General features: G+C 42.9%; 1 protein-coding gene and 3 non-coding genes across 4 annotated transcripts in view; 2 read left to right on the top strand and 2 right to left on the bottom strand.

Moving 5' to 3' along the window:
• Nucleotides 1-7,130, top strand: part of map3k5 (mitogen-activated protein kinase kinase kinase 5) — a 74,970-nt gene extending 67,840 nt beyond the window's left edge. The window contains exons 27-30 of the mRNA XM_056257678.1: nt 7-119; nt 5,894-6,003; nt 6,118-6,194; nt 6,933-7,130. Of these exons, the coding sequence (XP_056113653.1) occupies nt 7-119; nt 5,894-6,003; nt 6,118-6,194; nt 6,933-6,993 (361 nt within the window). The 3' untranslated portion in view covers nt 6,994-7,130. The remainder of the gene's footprint in view (nt 1-6; nt 120-5,893; nt 6,004-6,117; nt 6,195-6,932) is intronic.
• A 6,476-nt stretch (nt 7,131-13,606) lies between these two features.
• trnad-guc (transfer RNA aspartic acid (anticodon GUC)) lies at nt 13,607-13,678 on the bottom strand. The gene has a single exon. It is a non-coding gene; the product is annotated as a tRNA-Asp (tRNA).
• Nucleotides 13,679-16,785: 3,107 nt separating this feature from the next.
• Nucleotides 16,786-16,857, top strand: trnad-guc (transfer RNA aspartic acid (anticodon GUC)). The gene has a single exon. It is a non-coding gene; the product is annotated as a tRNA-Asp (tRNA).
• A 1,390-nt stretch (nt 16,858-18,247) lies between these two features.
• On the bottom strand, nt 18,248-18,319 carry trnad-guc (transfer RNA aspartic acid (anticodon GUC)). Its single transcript has one exon. It is a non-coding gene; the product is annotated as a tRNA-Asp (tRNA).
• Nucleotides 18,320-20,130: the final 1,811 nt, after the last annotated feature.

Genomic DNA, 20,130 nt, shown 5'->3' with positions numbered 1-20,130 from the left:
CTCTAGGTTGTTGGAGGAATTAATAGAGAAAGAGAAAGAATATCAGGCCATCCTACAGCAAGTCCTGGAGGAGAGAGAACAAGAGATCAAACTATTAAAGTGTCGATCCGGGCCCGTCGGTGAGTCTGGTTTGCGCATTTATACACACACACATATAGACACACACACACACACACATATATAGACACACACAGTATTCAGAGCTACAGGCTGCAATGAAAATGCCTGCAAATACTGAGGTGGTTAAATATCATCTGTCTTTTAACCTGTTTGTCCCACTGCTGCTTAAATTCCCCCAGTGTCCTCTAAAACTGAGGGTATTTTTGCGCTGAGACATACTGTAATAGAATAGAATAGAATAGAAAGAAAAGAATAGAAACTCAGTTTCAGCCTCAGGCTGTCTGGATGGTTCGGCACCATCAGACTGAGCCCCGGAGTCCCGAAAGACTTCATGTTCTGCCCACTGCTGTTCACCCTGATGACTCATGACTGTACTGCCACAAACAGTGCACACCACATCATCAGTGATGGGATGAGTCATTGTACTGGGAGGAGGTGGGTCATCTTTTGGATAGTAGAGGAGCGGGTCACAAGAAGTAGTAGAGGAGCGGGTCACAAGAAGTAGTAGAGGAGCGGGTCACGAGAAGTAGTAGAGGAGCGGGTCACAAGAAGTAGTAGAGGAGCGGGTCACAAGAAGTAGTAGAGAAGCGGGTCACAAGAAGTAGTAGAGGAGCGGGTCACAAGAAGTAGTAGAGGAGCGGGTCACAAGAAGTAGTAGAGGAGCGGGTCACAAGTAGTAGTAGAGGAGCGGGTCACAAGTAGTAGTAGAGGAGCGGGTCACAAGTAGTAGTAGAGGAGCGGGTCACAAGAAGTAGTAGAGGAGCGGGTCACAAGTAGTAGTAGAGGAGCGGGTCACAAGAAGTAGTAGAGGAGCGGGTCACAAGAAGTAGTAGAGGAGCGGGTCACAAGAAGTAGTAGAGGAGCGGGTCACAAGAAGAAGTAGAGGAGCGGGTCACAAGTAGTAGTAGAGGAGCGGGTCACAAGAAGTAGTAGAGGAGCGGGTCACAAGAAGTAGTAGAGGAGCGGGTCACAAGAAGTAGTAGAGGAGCGGGTCACAAGTAGTAGAGAAGCGGGTCACAAGAAGTAGTAGAGGAGCGGGTCACAAGTAGTAGTAGAGGAGCGGGTCACAAGAAGTAGTAGAGGAGCGGGTCACAAGAAGTAGTAGAGGAGCGGGTCACAAGAAGTAGTAGAGGAGCGGGTCACAAGAAGTAGTAGAGGAGCGGGTCACAAGAAGTAGTAGAGGAGCGGGTCACAAGTAGTAGTAGAGGAGCGGGTCACAAGAAGTAGTAGAGAAGCGGGTCACAAGAAGTAGTAGAGGAGCGGGTCACAAGAAGTAGTAGAGAAGTGGGTCACAAGAAGTAGTAGAGGAGCGGGTCACAAGAAGTAGTAGAGGAGCGGGTCACAAGTAGTAGTAGAGGAGCGGGTCACAAGTAGTAGTAGAGGAGCGGGTCACAAGTAGTAGTAGAGGAGCGGGTCACAAGAAGTAGTAGAGGAGCGGGTCACAAGTAGTAGTAGAGGAGCGGGTCACAAGAAGTAGTAGAGGAGCGGGTCACAAGAAGTAGTAGAGGAGCGGGTCACAAGAAGTAGTAGAGGAGCGGGTCACAAGAAGAAGTAGAGGAGCGGGTCACAAGTAGTAGTAGAGGAGCGGGTCACAAGAAGTAGTAGAGGAGCGGGTCACAAGAAGTAGTAGAGGAGCGGGTCACAAGAAGTAGTAGAGGAGCGGGTCACAAGTAGTAGAGAAGCGGGTCACAAGAAGTAGTAGAGGAGCGGGTCACAAGTAGTAGTAGAGGAGCGGGTCACAAGAAGTAGTAGAGGAGCGGGTCACAAGAAGTAGTAGAGGAGCGGGTCACAAGAAGTAGTAGAGGAGCGGGTCACAAGAAGTAGTAGAGGAGCGGGTCACAAGAAGTAGTAGAGGAGCGGGTCACAAGTAGTAGAGAAGCGGGTCACAAGAAGTAGTAGAGGAGCGGGTCACAAGTAGTAGTAGAGAAGCGGGTCACAAGTAGTAGTAGAGGAGCGGGTCACAAGAAGTAGTAGAGGAGCGGGTAACAAGAAGTAGTAGAGGAGCGGGTCACAAGAAGAAGTAGAGGAGCGGGTCACAAGAAGTAGTAGAGGAGCGGGTCACAAGAAGTAGTAGAGGAGCGGGTCACAAGAAGAAGTAGAGGAGCGGGTCACAAGAAGTAGTAGAGGAGCGGGTCACAAGAAGTAGTAGAGGAGCGGGTAACAAGAAGTAGTAGAGAAGCGGGTAACAAGAAGTAGTAGAGGAGCGGGTAACAAGAAGTAGTAGAGAAGCGGGTAACAAGAAGTAGTAGAGGAGCGGGTCACAAGAAGTAGTAGAGGAGCGGGTCACAAGAAGTAGTAGAGGAGCGGGTAACAAGAAGTAGTAGAGAAGCGGGTAACAAGAAGTAGTAGAGGAGCGGGTCACAAGAAGTAGTAGAGGAGCGGGTCACAAGAAGTAGTAGAGGAGCGGGTCACAAGTAGTAGTAGAGAAGCGGGTCACAAGTAGTAGTAGAGGAGCGGGTCACAAGAAGTAGTAGAGGAGCGGGTCACAAGAAGTAGTAGAGGAGCGGGTCACAAGTAGTAGTAGAGGAGCGGGTCACAAGAAGTAGTAGAGGAGCGGGTCACAAGAAGTAGTAGAGGAGCGGGTCACAAGAAGTAGTAGAGGAGCGGGTCACAAGAAGAAGTAGAGGAGCGGGTCACAAGTAGTAGTAGAGGAGCGGGTCACAAGTAGTAGTAGAGGAGTGGGTCACAAGTAGTAGTAGAGGAGCGGGTCACAAGAAGTAGTAGAGAAGCGGGTCACAAGAAGTAGTAGAGAAGCGGTTAACAAGAAGTAGTAGAGGAGCGGGTCACAAGAAGTAGTAGAGGAGCGGGTCACAAGAAGTAGTAGAGGAGCGGGTCACAAGAAGTAGTAGAGGAGCGGGTCACAAGAAGAAGTAGAGGAGCGGGTCACAAGTAGTAGTAGAGGAGCGGGTCACAAGTAGTAGTAGAGGAGTGGGTCACAAGTAGTAGTAGAGGAGCGGGTCACAAGAAGTAGTAGAGAAGCGGGTCACAAGAAGTAGTAGAGGAGCGGGTCACAAGAAGTAGTAGAGAAGCGGGTCACAAGAAGAAGTAGAGGAGCGGGTCACAAGAAGTAGTAGAGGAGCGGGTCACAAGAAGTAGTAGAGGAGCGGGTCACGAGTAGTAGTAGAGGAGCGGGTCACAAGAAGTAGTAGAGAAGCGGGTCACAAGTAGTAGTAGAGAAGCGGGTCACAAGAAGTAGAGGAGCGGGTCACAAGTAGTAGTAGAGGAGCGGGTCACAAGAAGTAGTAGAGGAGCGGGTCACAAGAAGTAGTAGAGGAGCGGGTCACAAGAAGTAGTAGAGAAGCGGGTCACAAGAAGTAGTAGAGGAGCGGGTCACAAGAAGTAGTAGAGGAGCGGGTCACAAGAAGTAGTAGAGGAGCGGGTCACAAGTAGTAGTAGAGGAGCGGGTCACAAGAAGTAGTAGAGGAGCGGGTCACAAGAAGTAGTAGAGGAGCGGGTCACAAGAAGTAGTAGAGAAGCGGGTCACAAGTAGTAGTAGAGAAGCGGGTCACAAGAAGTAGTAGAGGAGCGGGTCACAAGAAGTAGTAGAGGAGCGGGTCACAAGAAGTAGTAGAGGAGCGGGTCACAAGAAGTAGTAGAGGAGCAGGTCACAAGTAGTAGTAGAGAAGCGGGTCACAAGTAGTAGTAGAGGAGCGGGTCACGAGTAGTAGTAGAGAAGCGGGTCACAAGAAGTAGAAGAGAAGTGGGTCACAAGTAGTAGTAGAGAAGCGGGTCACAAGAAGTAGAAGAGAAGTGGGTCACAAGAAGTAGTAGAGAAGTGGGTCACAAGTAGTAGTAGAGAAGCGGGTGATTGCATGTTAGCGTCTATGTCGTTATGTTAAGTCTAGAGAACATGCGCCGTAAAAGGGCATAATGCGCGTTTTTTTTTAAAACATGTTGAGCTCACGTCCTCTCTTATGAAAAAAGGCATCAATGGGTCTGTCCAGTGACTAATGATGAACGTAGGTGGACTTCTGACTTGCCGTGACAGACAAATCCATGCTTAAAAAGGTGTAGGCCTATTGTTTTTTTTGTTTTTAAATTTGGATAATCTCTTAATATAATATTCCATACTTTGTCAGAGCTTGGTAGACCGGTAACAATTTTATTTGTAGACGTTATTGGACAGATGAATTAATAGATTATAATTAATGTTATTTATTGTGCCCATTTTCACAGGAATTCCTTAGATTACTGAATCTTTGCCGAGTCCAACGATACCAAACATGCTAGGTTTCGCCTTTCGGTTTGTGTAGTGTTGTGATTTAGCGCTTAAAAAACATTATCTTCGAAACCGTTAGACCGATCGAGACGAAACCACTGTTCGGAAACATAGGTTGTTGGCTATACACTAATGCCCAAATTTACCTATTGTAATGACACTGGTCTTAATAGATTCCTTGAGTTATGGCGAAAAATAGATGCATAGATACCAAGTCATTCCTGTCCACCATCTTTATTTTCCTTTAAAACCTACTTCTAGACCGTTTGTCCGATTTTCACCAAAATCGAATCGAATCATCTCCAAGTTGAGGCATAATGCCAAAATGACTATTCAGGCTTTATCTCTGCAGTGCCTTGACATATTGACACCAAAATGTTGCATGTGTCATCATCACCTCACTCTGACCACACCACATCAATTTAGTAACTCTGCCACCTATTGGTTAAAAGTGATTGTATATATGATTTTTTCATCCATATTGCCTAAAATAATGTTTAATTGCTCATTGTTGCAGTTGGTCTGACACTTGATGTCATCTTTGCGCTTGGCTCCGATAATGGCTGCTTGCAGCTATATTTATTATTATTATTATTTCTACTGTTTCCCTGTCCCCACTGTCTTTTGGTATATTTTCTTTCTTGCTACGTAACTTCAAGTATGTTGTTTTCCTCACCTTGTGTCCTTATTATGCGCTGAAATGACATTTCGCTTCACTGTATACGGCTGGAATTACCATAAACTACAATCTATTCAGTGCATAACTCCTTTAAAAGACTGCATGCTTCGGATGATCATGTTTCATTGATGCCTTAACATTTGTGTGCATATTTGCACTGTAAGCATTTATAGTAGCACACCATCATTTGTGTTTGTGACATAAAAAACGTGCTCAAAAAAAAATAATTTGAGTGGTTTGAATGAATGTAAATGACAGCTGCGTATGCTGTGAGCGTCAACATGAAAAACAGCTGGCATTTACAGTTACATTTTCTTACTGGACTATTCAGTGTTGTCTTTATTTGAATATTAATCTTAACATGTATTAAATCCCTATGTTGTGTTATATCATTATTTTAACGGTTAGTTCCAATCCTTGATTCTGATTGGTCAATAGCTGTGCTTTATTCATGATAAAACACGGCTATGACCGCTTCACCCAACGGTTCTATTTATCACTGCCAAACACTGCGGTTCCTGTGTTGTGTTTATTTGAGCTTTCCTGCATTACACATTGGAACGTTGTTGCTGTTCACGGTCAGGGACTATTTTTTTCTAGCGGAAGGAAGGCTTTTAGTGATTTTACTTCATGAAAGTTGCACTAATAAATTTTTTTTTTTACTTTAATATTTTTATTGTGTGGTAACCGTTTTATAAAAGCAATAAGGTACTCGAGGCAAGTGCTGTATGGTGAATAAGTATCGGCTTATTACTTATTCACGATACAGCACAGCCTCTCGTACCTTATTGCTTACATATTATATACATCAGTATTGACCTTTTACAATAGAACACCACAGCCCAACCCTGTGTGTTATCGTGTGTTTCTGGCAGATGTTCCTGTGCGCCTCATGAACACAAATACTTCATTTGAAGGAGACGGACACCAGGAACTTCTGGACTGGCTGAAACTCCACGGGGCGGATGCAGACTCCATCGAGAGAGTAATATACAGAAAATCTGTTCACTTTGGTCTCCGAATATTTTAAAAACATCTGGTCCTTCATAATATTGTCTGAAATCAACAGATAATGGATTATGTTCTGTCCATATCATAGGTTATAGCCGAAGAGTACAGTCTTGATGACATCCTTCATTGTGTCACGAGAGACGACTTGAAGACTTTGAGATTACGGTACGTGAACAATTCTGATATTCTGAAATATATTCTTATTTTAAAAAGACATTAACATGCATAGGTTATATTTCACATTAAATTGTTACACTACCATTCAAATATTTCAGGTCAGTCATTTTTTTAAATGTTTTTGAAAGATGATTCACCAAGGCTGCGTTTATTCAGTCAAAAATACAGCAAAAACTATAATATTGTGAAATATTACAGCATTACAATAACTATTCTATTTTAATGTTGTAAAGTGTAATTTATTCCTGTGATCAAAGCTGAGTTTTCAGCATCATTACTCCAGTCTTCAGTGTCACATGATCCTTCACAAATCACTCTAATATGAGGATCTGATGCTCGAGAAATGTTTCTTATAATTATCACAGTTGTGCTGCTTAATGACATGTGAGGCGCGGAGTATGCTGAACTTTGTGGAAAAGCATTGAAAATATAACCTTTTGTTAAATGTAATCTTTTGCAATATAGGCTTCTATAAAACAGTGGAGTAAATCACTCATCATTGTTAGGCTTGTTGCAAGTTCCAGATGCTTTGACAGACATGAGCTCATAATACTGAAACTAATTGGTTTATATTACGTTATCTGGGAAATGGGTTCCATTCTGTGTAAATTAATTTCTGTTTATGTAAACGTGGTCCTACGATAAAGCATACATAATTCCCACTCACTTTAGGATGGTACGTTTCTCTGCTACAGAGCATGATTGTGTGTTTTCTTGTGTTTCTAGAGGTGGAGTCCTGTGTAAACTCTGGAGCGCCATCTCCGAGCACAGAAAAAAGCCCGGCTGAGGCCCATAGCCACGTACATGTGCCATCCAGACTCTGTTCAGCTGTTAAAACATAACCAAATATATATAGTGGGATCAATTGAAGTCTTATGTGATTATCCATATCACATGTAAATATGTTTTAACTTTTATATTTGTCTGTGAAATGTGACTGTAAATGAACTGTTAAAGGCCCAGACAGTTGATACGTGAACACTGTTACGGCATCTTTATATAGGACACTTGTTTTTATTTTTTTAGATTTGGTTACAGAAACATGTCTTGACCTGCCTGAGAACTTTTTCCAGTCCAAATCTCTTTTCCTTTCAGAAAAGACACTGAAACTACACTGAAAAGTCTGTGTGTTTTATATATTTTTACATGTATCATCATTAATAAGGTGTATTGTCAAGTAATTTGCTAATATTCCTTTTTTTTATCAAAGCTAGTTATATTTGCATATATTCTAAATTACAGGTATGAAGATACACAATAACCAATCAAACTGAATTGTGTTTCCACGTATTTGGGGTGACGCATGATGAATAAGCCACCTCTGAAATTGTATATAAACTCCTTTTAGAGCTACATTCCTGAGATTATATGTAAACTATATCCAGAAGCACAGAGAATATATCACAAATGTGTACTTATGTCTATTTATTCAGCACAAATCTGTGAAATTACCATTTTAAGTGTAACCGATGGCCCTAATAGTTTCTAGTCAAATCATAAAACATAACAAATGATGTGTATCTAATGATACACATCTAAACACACACACACACACACCTAGGGCTATGTGATGTGACAATCATGTAATGGATACGTTTGATATCTGTGGTAAATGTTTGCATGATCAGTGTTTGCATTCTAACGGTTTCATTTTGTGCAAATTGGAATTTCACTTTTGGATTAAATAAAAAGTTTGGGAAAAAAGTCGTCATAATTCCAGTTAAAACATAAGTGTTATTACATTTCTGATAACCATGTACTGCGTGTGTAGATATGTTATCGTAAGAATCTACCTATTATTGGCTAGGAATTCATTACTAATTGCCTCGCACTCCCCAGTTTTCTTTCTTCGGTGGAACACTAAAGACATTTTTAAGAAGGATGGGGTTCAAAAAACATTAACCATTGACTCTCATTGTAGACAAAAACAAGAAGAAATGAATACATATAGTTTTGTAATGACATGAGGGTGAGTAAACATTACCAGACCTTTCATTTTTGGGTGAACTATTCCATTATTACCCAGTGAAAGTCATTAGTGTTGGAGGGGCTTTTGACGACAGATGGATGACATTAGTGGTGCATATTAACACCAAATCATTTATAACACAATTTTTCACATGACACTAACCTGTACTGTTTGGCCCTGATGTCAAGTATAATTCAGAAGAAATGTCACAATTTTTTGTCTGACATTTTCTATTTGAAACTTTTCAAACATCTGATTAAATCAGACCATCTAAGAACCACCTAGTCGCGTCGCGTCAGTGTTTGTCTTTTTGTACATTTGCATCAAACAAAGAGTAAAATCGGGTGGCATGTTGAGGGAATCGATTGGATGGTAAAAACTTTATAATAACAAGCACCAATTAATCATAAACAATGAACCAGGGACATGTATTAAAAGTAAACAGGGTCAATTTTGGTTGTATGCCGACTTAAGGCATAACACACTACTGGCAGTTGTAGTGATGCATTCCCTGACAAAATGTCAACACTTAAAGGCTAACAAACCGATTGGATGGCGACGCTTTGGGTGGTCATCTCCGACGAAGCGCCCAGTTAGACGACCATGTCATTCACCCCATTGTCTTTGACAATCACCCAAATGAACCATTAAAGACTATGATGATCGACTGCATCACTGCCCTGCGTCCTGAGCTTCAAGCGCACCTCGCCACCCATCAGATCGCATTCATGTTCCTCACACCCAGCGCACCACACTTTGGTGGATGTTGGGAGGGGAAAATAAGCTTACCCTTGGGACAGTCACACAGACGAAGTGCTGATCGACATAGAGGGCATCCTCAACTCTAAGCCTGCTCAGATGTTGCTGATCCTGTTACGCCTCATTGTTTTACTCCCAGAAGTGGTCGACCTTTCTCGTCAGAAATGGAGATTCGAGGGAACTGATGTTCAAGTCGGCAACACACACCCAAGTCTTACCTGGAGCAGACAACTGAATCAGATCCGCAGAAATAAGAGTGAAGAACTAGACCTAACGTTACATACGACCTGTGGTTAAGCTGATCTATCTTCCCCACACCCCTTTTATTTCTCTTAGTATTGCCTTTTTACCTGTGGATTTGGGGATGGCTGTAAAAAAGGCCCAGTTTTACAAGTGATTTGTATTTGTTATTTAGGCCTTGTCCACAGTAATACGTTTTAGTTTGAAAACGCATCTTTTTTCTCTACGGTTTGGCCATTCGTCCACATTGAGTTTTTTTTTTTTTTTTTTATGAAGACGGAGATTTTTGAAAATACATGTGGATAGATTTGAAAACGCTGTTTCGTGTTGTAGTGTGTGGACAGTGAAAATCGAGGTGACGCATGTTTAGTCATGTGACGCATATTGTTCCCATAATCTCTATTATGATTATATCGCCATTGTTGTGCCTGCTATTTATTTTCAGTCTTCCTAGGGGTAAATGTCCCTTTGTAGAATCTTTATATTACATTCCTGCAAAAATGACAGAAAACGTACTTACAATTGCTGTCTTGTGGCAAAACATGATGACAATTGCATACATCATATCCGGTCAACGTGTCACATATGGTGTAGTCACTCAAGTTTACATTTTTTAACGCATCCAAAGCTCAAATCGGATCCGAAAATTCATATGGTCGGCACCCCCCACCCCCATAGCCCCTGTGCGACTCTCCATAGCCCATTAATGACTTCCGATCCATTGACTTTTGTTGGTCAAGTGCAGTGGAAAGGCGGCTTTAGAGGTGAATTGTGTATTATAGTCAGTTTTCCTATTTGTTATATTGTTAAACTTTCTATGCTATTATATTGGTAGACTTTTAAGTCTATTGAGCTGGTAGATTTTTCCAGATTTTCTACTGTATTGGTCAACTTTCTAGCTTATACCATTATTGAGTCATTATATAAAAGGAGGATCAGACATCATTCTCTTAAAGGTGCAGTGTGTAGATTTTAGCAGCATCTAGCGGTTCGGTTGCGAGTTGCACTAATGGCTCCGCCCACTGCTCACCCCTCCCTTTCTAAGAAGCTACGGTGGCTCAAACGGGACAAACATATCGTCGTCTGAGACAGCAGAGAATGGCCAGAGTAAGCCAAGAGTGTGTAACATTGTCACTGTTTCTGTACCACAGTCCATTATAAACCACATCATGGATAAAGTTTACAAAGCCATAGTCAGGTGAGGATCAAGGGTCTTAATATATAATATAATAATAGTAATCAGCTGATTGTCTCATGAACGTAACCAGCACATTCTCCACCACATAGCAAACCCATAATACAGCGAGGGAGAAGAACCACATGAAACTATGCAGCTATATATGTTTTCTAACAGGGTAGTAAAAGTTTAGCTGGCTAATATGAGCGGTTACTGTGGCTGAGCTGGTTAAAGCGTAAAGCCTTGTTTAAACTCGACGTGTCCGCATGAGCGCAAAGGTGCGCGCGGCAGAAATGACATGATTGTAACAGCGCGCGCGCCTCCGCATCCCCTAGACACACTTACTACACACAATAGGCTTTTTTTCTCTGATTTTGAAAACTCTTCGCGATCGACTTTAAATGCTTCCAAGATGGACTTGTCGACCGCGATCGACGGGTTGGTGACTCCTGTAACATTACTGTTTACGGTCAATGACAAGAGTACTAATCAGCTCACGAACGTAACCAGCACATTTATCCCCGCATAGCAAAGCCATAACACAGCGAGGGAGAAGAACTAAGTTACATGAAACAATCCAACTACATATTTTACACCACTGACTAAGGGAAAAGTCACTACTCGCGGTGTCTACGGCTAGCTTCTAGCTTTCTGCGGCTTCTCTTTCAAGGTAGTGACGAAACGCGCTCTGTAGCGCTGTGTGTTCGCTGTGTGTTCGCTGTCGGCTACGGTAGAAACATGACGTCACAATATGGCGACCTTCATAGAAGGGGGTGCCCGCGGTTGTGTAGATATAAATGTCTCATTCTAAGGTAATAAAAACATTACGGTTTATTAAGTAAGGTCTTTATACACCACTGAAAACATAGTTATGGATGTCATATTGTATTTCTGTTAATATATACTCAAAATTATTACACATTGCACCTTTAAACTCTTCTACCAGATTGCTACGTGAGGTGCTATGAGACTTGAGCGAGGACCCGCTGATTTGATGCTTAATTGCTGTTTAATTAGTTTGTTTTAATATTCCTGGGAACTTCTACTCTAGCTGAACATTGCCATGGATATGTCACTCGATCATTTGCATTTGATCATCATTTGCTTGTTTCTCTCAGTGGCCATTACATACTCTTCGTTTTGTATTATTTGAGCTGCATGTGCCACCACTCTTAAGTAATAACTAGCAAAATTGTCTTACCTAAAATAGCTTCTTTTTTTTCCTTCCTTTTTTTTAACAAAAACAGTCAACTTGTTAAAATAAATTTGTTAAATTTATTGTTAAGAGGAAAACCCCTTGAGATGTGACATCTCGTTTTCGAGGTGACCTCAGAAACCTTGTCACCTGACCAACAGTTTGACAGTTTAATTAGGGCAGGCAGTGTCACTTGTAAAGTCTGCAGCAGGCCAGAGCTAATGCGGTACAATAACTGTAACTGAGTGTTTATAAATAACATTTGTTATGGCACAAAAGTAAAAAAAAAATATGACTGTGTGTTGATGGTTAAGGATTGATGATGACAATCATCATTTAATACTTGAATTACTGATCTCATTCAGTGTATAAGCTCTGATTACACAGGTATTATTAGTATTATTCATTATAGTAAAACTGTGATTCTACAGTCAGCATATGAGCCAACAGTTTTGTGTAGCAATCAGATAATTGCTAATTGCTTTTATGTTTGCTGTTTTTGTTATAACTTTAGTTTCTTGTTTTGTGATGTTCAGAGGTTTATCTGAATATTTTGTTAATTGTCACCATTGTTGAGGTTCATATGCTGATTCTTGATGTCTGTGGGGGTCAGCATTACAGCTTTGAGGTTTAAATGTCACAACAATGGATCTTATAGTAGAATCACAGCTTTAATATAACGAAAAATACTAAACTAATGATACATAACCTGCTCAATCTCACAGTAATTTGTATGTATTTTGCAATGTGGCTAATTCGTAAGATTTTTGCTAAATTGTACATATTTTACGAGTTGAATGATCTACCCCTGAACCTAGACAAATCGTAGGATTTCGTAGCTTGCGGTGGTTCTTCGGGGCAAATTGCAAAACATCATCTGTATTTGAACAAACGCATGTAGCTCTGCTGTGAGCAGAGCGTCAAAAAATACCGGAAACTCGCAAATATTCCCCTCCATGCATGAAAACCTTCCAACAAATAGGCTACCAATTTTTTCGGCAGCTTTCAAACAAATAAAACATTTGTATCTGTTATTAAGTTTAGTACAAATAGGTAAGCTATACAGACCATTAGTTTATGGGAAACACTTTCATTTGTTAACATTAGTTAGCTACATTAGTTAATATGAACTAAGAATGAACAATAGTTCTACAGCATTTATTAATCTTCATTTGCTAACATTGTTCAAATCAAATGTTGTATTTGTTAACATTAGTTAATGCACTGTGATCTAACATGAACAAACGTTGAACCGTTGTATTTTTTTATTAACTAATGTTAACAAAGATTAATAAATACCGTTACAAATGTATTGCTCATTGCTAGTTAATGTTAGTACATTAATGTTAACAGATTAAACCTTATTGTAAAATGTTACCAGTTTGTTATCTTTTAAAGATCTTTGTTTAATACCAAGGTGTTTATTTGTGATTGTTTTAAAATATTTTTTTTTAGATATTAATGACACATTTGTATAATAAAAAGGAAGAGTTTTAGTTAATAATCGCTTATTGACCTGACCTATCAAGTTCTCCATTAAACAAGCCCAACGATTTAATAATAGGCTACAACACATTTTATACAGACACTTCATATTTAATGGTATTAGATGATTTGTTAAATGCATTTGAAAGATTTTACGTTCAAGAAAGCGTTTGCAATGGGTTTGTAAAAGGTTGTTTAATCAATGGATGTTTGGCCTGAGTTTCTGTTGCATTTCCACTGTTCTGACCAGCAGGGGTCACCAGCGTGTGGCGTTTCGAACACTTCGAAACAGTGAATCATTTTGCAAAGCTTTGAATCAATTGAACCGAGTGCTTCGCAAAATAATTCACTGTTGAAGCCCCACACGCTGGTGACCCCTGCTGGTCAGAACAGTGGAAATGCAACAGAAACTCAGGCCAAACATGCCTAAAACAACCTTTTACAAACCAATTGCCAACACTATCTTGAAAGTACTTTTCAAGAAACTAACCTTACTTCACTGGGTTGCTTTATCAACAGTTTCCACGGTAAAGCCTGAGCTTATGCAAGGTGTTTGGCCTTCATAAAGAAAAAGCCTCCCCGTCGGGGAATCGAACCCCGGTCTTCCGCGTGACAGGCGGAGATACTGTCCACTATACTAACGAGGACTGGCTGATACTGTTGTCTCTTAGAGCGGTACGGCACTGTATACTCAACCGTTGAGAAGTCACTTAATACTGAATATGCTTTCCTTTATGGGAGTTCTTATTATTTAAGCCTTTTATTTTGGGCAAGGGGGGCAGGAAGAGGAGCTCACCCTGTCCTATGGAGGAATCCACCTGCAATCCAAGGAGATGAAGGGTTTGTTCATTTAGCTTCCAGGAAGTTCATAAAAATCTTGAGTTCCCTTTCGAGAGCGGTAACTTCAACATTGCGTCAGATATGACGCTGCGGGAACTCCTCCCTTCTCCACTTTTGTTGAAATCGTATAGGCTTACGCCAGCTTGGAACAGCTGGCCAATTGTTGCGAAGTATGCAAATACTGACAGGCTCGCGGGCAGTATAAAATGCATGGGCGCGACAATTGCGTCAGAATCTCTTTCTTCATGCTGTCATCGTTGAAGTTGCACCTGAGGACTAGTTACCTTTTCTTCCTCGCATCCGATGGCTACCCTTTACAGGATTTGTGCGAGCCCCATCGACCTGCCCGACACCTGTGAGTACTGAGTGAGCCTGCCTGGGCCTGGCCCTCGCCGAGGCGGCCTTCTTGGACTCCACGTGCATGCACTGCGCCGACCTGCCGGTGCGCACTTGAGAACCAGGGAGGTTTTTGCTTATGCTATTACGGGGTCGAGGCCCACTGCCGCCAGCGAGCCGCTGGTGGGCCCTCCCCCACCCAGAAACGAGGCCTGGGGCTGCTGTCCTCTACCGTCGCCACGTTCCACCGGTCCTTTTCGTGGACGCGCTGGACTCGACGTGGAATGCCCCGGACGAGCCTACCAAGAGTAAGTTGGATTCCTGGTATCTCCAGTCGGGCCGCCTGGCTGCTTCGAGAAGGAGGACTCCGTTCTTCTACGCTGTCCATGAGCACGTGGTGAAGTCGTAGTCTGCACCCCAATCCGCGTGCGTGCACACTGCCACCCAGGCCATCTTCATGTGGCGGGGCGGAAGCCCACAGCTATGTGCGCATGCCCCCCGTCAATGAGACCGTCACCGTGCACCTGTGTCCATCCTTTAGTTCCTGGGCGCGGATCTCAGCCTGCAGTCCATGCCGTGCAAGTTCACGACTCATCTGGCTGACAAACCCTATGCTTCTGCTGGTGAAGCAGCATCCGCTCTGCATTTCGTGAGAGACCTGCGCACGGCAACGGACTTCGCGCTCATGGTTACAAAGCACTCTGCCTAGGCCTTTGGCCGCTTCATGGGCTTCATGGTCATCCTTAACAGGTATAAGGATGCTGACCTGAAGATACGGACTGTGAGACGCTCCTAAATGCTCCAATCACTCCCTCCGGTCTCTTTGGTGACACCGTGGAGTCAGTTACTGAGGGTTTCTCTGAGGCGCAGAAGCGCACAAAAGCTATGAGTCACATGATGCCCCGTTGCTCGTTCCAGCCCTCGTCAAGGTCTCGCTCTTCGTCAGGCACCTCGCCCCGCCCAGGATCGGCTGAGCAGCCGCCGCGTCCGCTGCTGCTCTCCACCCCAAGCTGGATGTTTGCCATAAGCAGTGGACGGGACCGGGAAGGAAGCATCACGGACCGAGGAGAAGCCATAGCCGTTATGGCACGCCGTCCTCATCCTTCGTCCTGACGGACCATCCAAGAGGAGAAGAGAGTTTGGTGGAGGCCCCGCAGTGTTCTGCATCATGTCCCCTCTGTTCCGGCAGGCAACATTTGCAATGTTTGTGTGAATGCTGTGTCTGTTTGTGTGAGTTCCACAATAAGAGCACATATCCCTTCACACAAAGAGCCTTTTCCTCTTCATACACTCAACACTGTGTCACTCGCCCTGCCCCAGAGCAGCGCAGAGTTAGAGTCCGCGCCTATAGTGGCCTCCCGATGGAAAAACATAACATTCTATTAACGTTCAGGAAACTGGACATTTCTATGTTCTTGGAATGTTGCAAATCAACGTTCCTTGAATGTTGAATTTTAAATCGAAATTAAGTTGAAAGAACGTTTGAGGAACATGCGTTGCTGCTGGTTGGTCTTCTCTGAACACCTTCGCCAGATTTTACAAGCTGAATGTACCGTCTGTGGTGTCTCAAGTGCTTCGGTGAGTTGATTTCCTCACTCATGTGTTGAGAACTGTTCTAGTGTTTGACACAGTTGTTACCGCTTTGCTGTTGGCTCTGTGTATACTTTGTTCCTCACTTAGGTTGAGACCTGCTGCTAGTGTTAAAACAGTTGTTAGGCTACCGCTGTTGACACTGTGTTTTACTTTCATGCATTGAGTGCTTATTGTGTTGTGTCTGCCCTGGTTTCAGTGCAGCCTTCGCTTTCATTGTGTTGAATATGCAAAGTTTGATGGGTCGGAGCTGATGTTTCATTGGTCTAGCTTCGCCTATCAGATGCGAACACTCCTAGCGGCGCGGCTATTGGCTGACTGTCTTTCTCTTCCGTGGCCGGTGTAGCTTGGCCTCGTTTTCTCTGGGCTTATCTTCACTACTCTCATGGCGGGATTTAGTACAGTTCCCGCAGCGCCATAGCTGACGCAATGTTGAAGTTACCGCTCTCGAAAGGGAACGTCTCCGGTTACTGTCGTAACCTCGGTTCCCTGAGAGGCGGGAACAATACATTGCATTAGCCGTTGTGTTCGCTGTTCGATTAGCTGTGCAAGCGTTCAGTCGTGATTCTGACACAATTGTCGCGCCCATGCATTTTATACTGCCCGTGAGCCTGTCAGTATTTGCATACTTCGCAACAATTGGCCAGCTGTTCCAAGCTGGCGTAAGCCTATAAGATTTCAACAAAAGTGGAGAAGGGAGGAGTTCCCGCAGCGTCATATCTGACGCAATGTTGAAGTTACCGCTCTCGAAAGGGAACTCAAGATTTGTATGAACTTCCTGGAAGCTAAATGAACAAACCCTTCATCTCCTTGGATTGCGGGTGGATTCCTCCATAGAACAGGGTGAGCTCCTCTTCCTGCCCCCCTTGGCCAAAATAAAAGGCTTAAATAACAATAACTCCCATAAAGGAAAGCATATTCAGTATTAAGTGACTTCTCAACGGCTGAGCATACAAAAAGAGTGCCAGAGACACAGTGTATCAGCCAGTCCTCGTTAGTATAGTGGACAGTATCTCCGCCTGTCACGCGGAAGACCGGGGTTCGATTCCCCGACGGGGAGGCTTTTTCTTTATGAAGGCCAAACACCTTGCATAAGCTCAGGCTTTACCGTGGAAACTGCTGATAAAGCAACCTAGACAAGTAAGGTTAGTTTCTTGAAAAGTACTTTCAAGTAAGTGTTGGCAATTGGTTTGTAAAAGGTGGTTTTAGGCATGTTTGGCCTGAGTTTTTGTTGCATTTCCACTGTTCTGACCAGCAGGGGTCACCAGCGTGTGGGGCTTCAACAGTGATTAATTTTGTGAAGAAATCGGTTCAATTGATTCAAAGCTTTGAAAAGCAAAATGATTCACTGTTTCGAAGTGTTCGAAGCCCCACACGCTGGTGACCCCTGCTGGTCAGAACAGTGGAAATGCAACAGAAACTCAGGCCAAACATCCATTGATTAAACAACCTTTTACAAACCCATTGCAAACGCTTTCTTGAAAGTAAAATCTTTCACATGCATTTAACAAATCATCTAATACCATTAAATATGAGGTGTCTGTACAAAATGTGTTGTAGCCTATTATTAAATCGTTGGGCTTGTTTAATGGAGAACTTGATAGGTCAGGTCAATAAGCGATTTTTAACTAAAACTCTTCCTTTTTATTATACAAATGTGTCATTAATAATATCTAAAAAATTATTTTAAAACAATCACAAATAAACACCTTGGTATTAAACAAAGATCTTAAAAAGATAACATAAACTGGTAACACTTTACAATAAGGTTTAATCTGTTAACATTAATGTACTAACATTAACTAGCAATGAGCAATACATTTGTAACGGTATTTATTAATCTTTGTTACATTAGTTAATAAAAATACAACGGTTCAACGTTTGTTCATGTTAGACCACAGTGCATTAACTAATGTTAACAAATACAACATTTAATTTGAATAATGTTAGCAAATATTACCTAAGATTCATAAATGCTGTAGAACTATTGTTCATTCTTAGTTCATATTAACTAATGTAGCTAACTAATGTTAACAAATGAAAGTGTTTCCCATAAACTAATGGCCTGTTTTATTTGTTTGAAAGCTGCAGAAAAAAATGACATGTGTTAGCAACACAATTTTAAAGGATAATTTTATGACATGCCAAATTATATGTAATAATAATTATACATCCCGTCCTTTGAAATCACATAACTGTGATTTCTTGTTGAGTTAATGCATCAATAGCAAGAGGCCACACGCTGGTGACCCCTGCTGGTCAGAACTGTGGAAATGCAACAAACACTCAGGCCAAACATGCCTAAAACAACCTTTTGCAAACCAATTGCCAACACTATCTTGAAAGTACTTTTCAAGAAACTAACCTTACTTTTCTGGGTCGCTTTATCAGCAGTTTCCCCGGTAAAGCCTGAGCTTATGCAAGGTGTTTGGCCTTCATAAAGAAAAAGCCTCCCCGTCGGGGAATCGAACCCCGGTCTTCCGCGTGACAGGCGGAGATACTGTCCACTATACTAACGAGGACTGGCTGATACACTGTGTCTCTGGCACTGTTTTGTATGCTCTGCCGTTGAGAAGTCACTTAATACTGGATATGCTTTCTTTTATGGGAGTTATTGTTATTTAAGCCTTTTATTTTGGCCAAGGGGGGCAGGAAGAGGAGCTCACCCTGTCCTATGGAGGAATCCACCCGCAATCCAAGGAGATGAAGGATTTGTTCATTTAGCTTCCAGGAAGTTCATAAAAATCTTGAGTTCCCTTTCGAGAGCGGTAACTTCAACATTGCGTCAGATATGACGTTGCGGGAACTCCTCCCTTCTCCACTTTTGTTGAAATCGTATAGGCTTACGCCAGCTTGGAACAGCTGGCCAATTGTTGCAAAGTATGCAAATACTGACAGGCTCGCGGGCAGTATAAAATGCATGGGCGCGACAATTGCGTCAGAATCTCTTTCTTCACGCTGTCTTCGTTGAAGGTGCACCTGAGGACTAGTTACCTTTTCTTCCTCACATCCGATGGCTACCCTTTGCAGGATTAGTGCGAGCCCCATCGACCTGCCCGACACCTGTGAGTACTGAGTGAGCCTGCCTGGGCCTGGCCCTCGCCGAGGCGGCCTTCTTGGACTCCACGTGCATGCACTGCGCCGACCTGCCGGTGCGCACTTGAGAACCAGGAGGGTTATTCGCAGCAAGACGCAAAACATCCTCTGCTTTTGAAACACATGTAGCTCTGCTGTGAGCAGAGCGTACAAAATACCAGAAACTCACAAATGTTCCCTCCATGGAAATCTTAAGTAAAAGGAGAAAGATTTATGCGTGGATGACGAGAAACGTCTCCGGTTACTATAGTAACTTCGCTTTCCTGAGAGGCGGGAACGAGACGTTGCGTCAGATATGACGCTGCGGGAACTCCTCCCTTCTCCACTTTTGTTGAAATCTTATAGGCTAACGCCAGCTTGGAACAGCTGGCCAATTGTTGCAAAGTATGCAAATACTGACAGGCTCACGGGCAGTATAAAATGCATGGGCGCGACAATTGTGTCAGAATCACGACTGAACGCTTGCACAGCTAATCGAACAGCGAACACGACGGCTAACGCAATGTATTGTTCCCGCCTCTCAGGGAACCGAGGTTACGATAGTAGACGTTCCCTTTCGAGAGCGGTAACGGCAACATTGCGTCAGCTATGGCGCTGCGGGAACTGTACTAAATCCCGCCATGAGAGTAGTGAAGATAAGCCCAGAGAAAACGAGGCCAAGCTACACCGGCCACGGAAGAGAAAGACAGTCAGCCAATAGCCGCGCCGCTAGGAGTGTTCGCATCTGATAGGCAAAGCTAGACCAATGAAACATCAGCTCCGACCCATCAAACTTTGCATATTTAACACAATGAAAGCGAAGGCTGCACTGAAACCAGGGCAGACACAACACTAAAGCACTCAATGCATGAAAGTAAAACACAGTGTCAACAGCGGTAGCCTAACAACTGTTTTAACACTAGCAGCAGGTCTCAACCTAAGTGAGGAACAAAGTATGCACAGAGCCAACAGCAAAGCGGTAACAACTGTGTTAAACACTAGAACAGTTCTCAATACATGAGTGAGGAAATCAACTCACCGAAGCACTTGAGACACCACAGACGGTACATTCAGCTTGTAAAATCTGGCGAAGGTGTTCAGAGAAGACCAACCAGCAGCAACGCATATATTCTGAATAGACATACCTCTAGACCAGGCCCACGAAGAGGCAACAGCTCTCGTCGAATGAGCTCATATGTTACAGGGATAATCCTTCCCCCCCAGCTAACAGACTTTTGTAATAAGAACGTTCTCCAAA

Source organism: Rhinichthys klamathensis, unplaced genomic scaffold, assembly GCF_029890125.1.
Source record: "Rhinichthys klamathensis goyatoka isolate OS25496 unplaced genomic scaffold, OSU_Roscu_1.1 h1tg000141l_1, whole genome shotgun sequence".
Classification (NCBI taxonomy): Eukaryota; Metazoa; Chordata; class Actinopteri; order Cypriniformes; family Leuciscidae; genus Rhinichthys; species Rhinichthys klamathensis.
The sequence above is the reverse complement of the archived record's forward strand: the minus strand, read 5'-3'. Positions and strand labels throughout refer to the sequence as shown.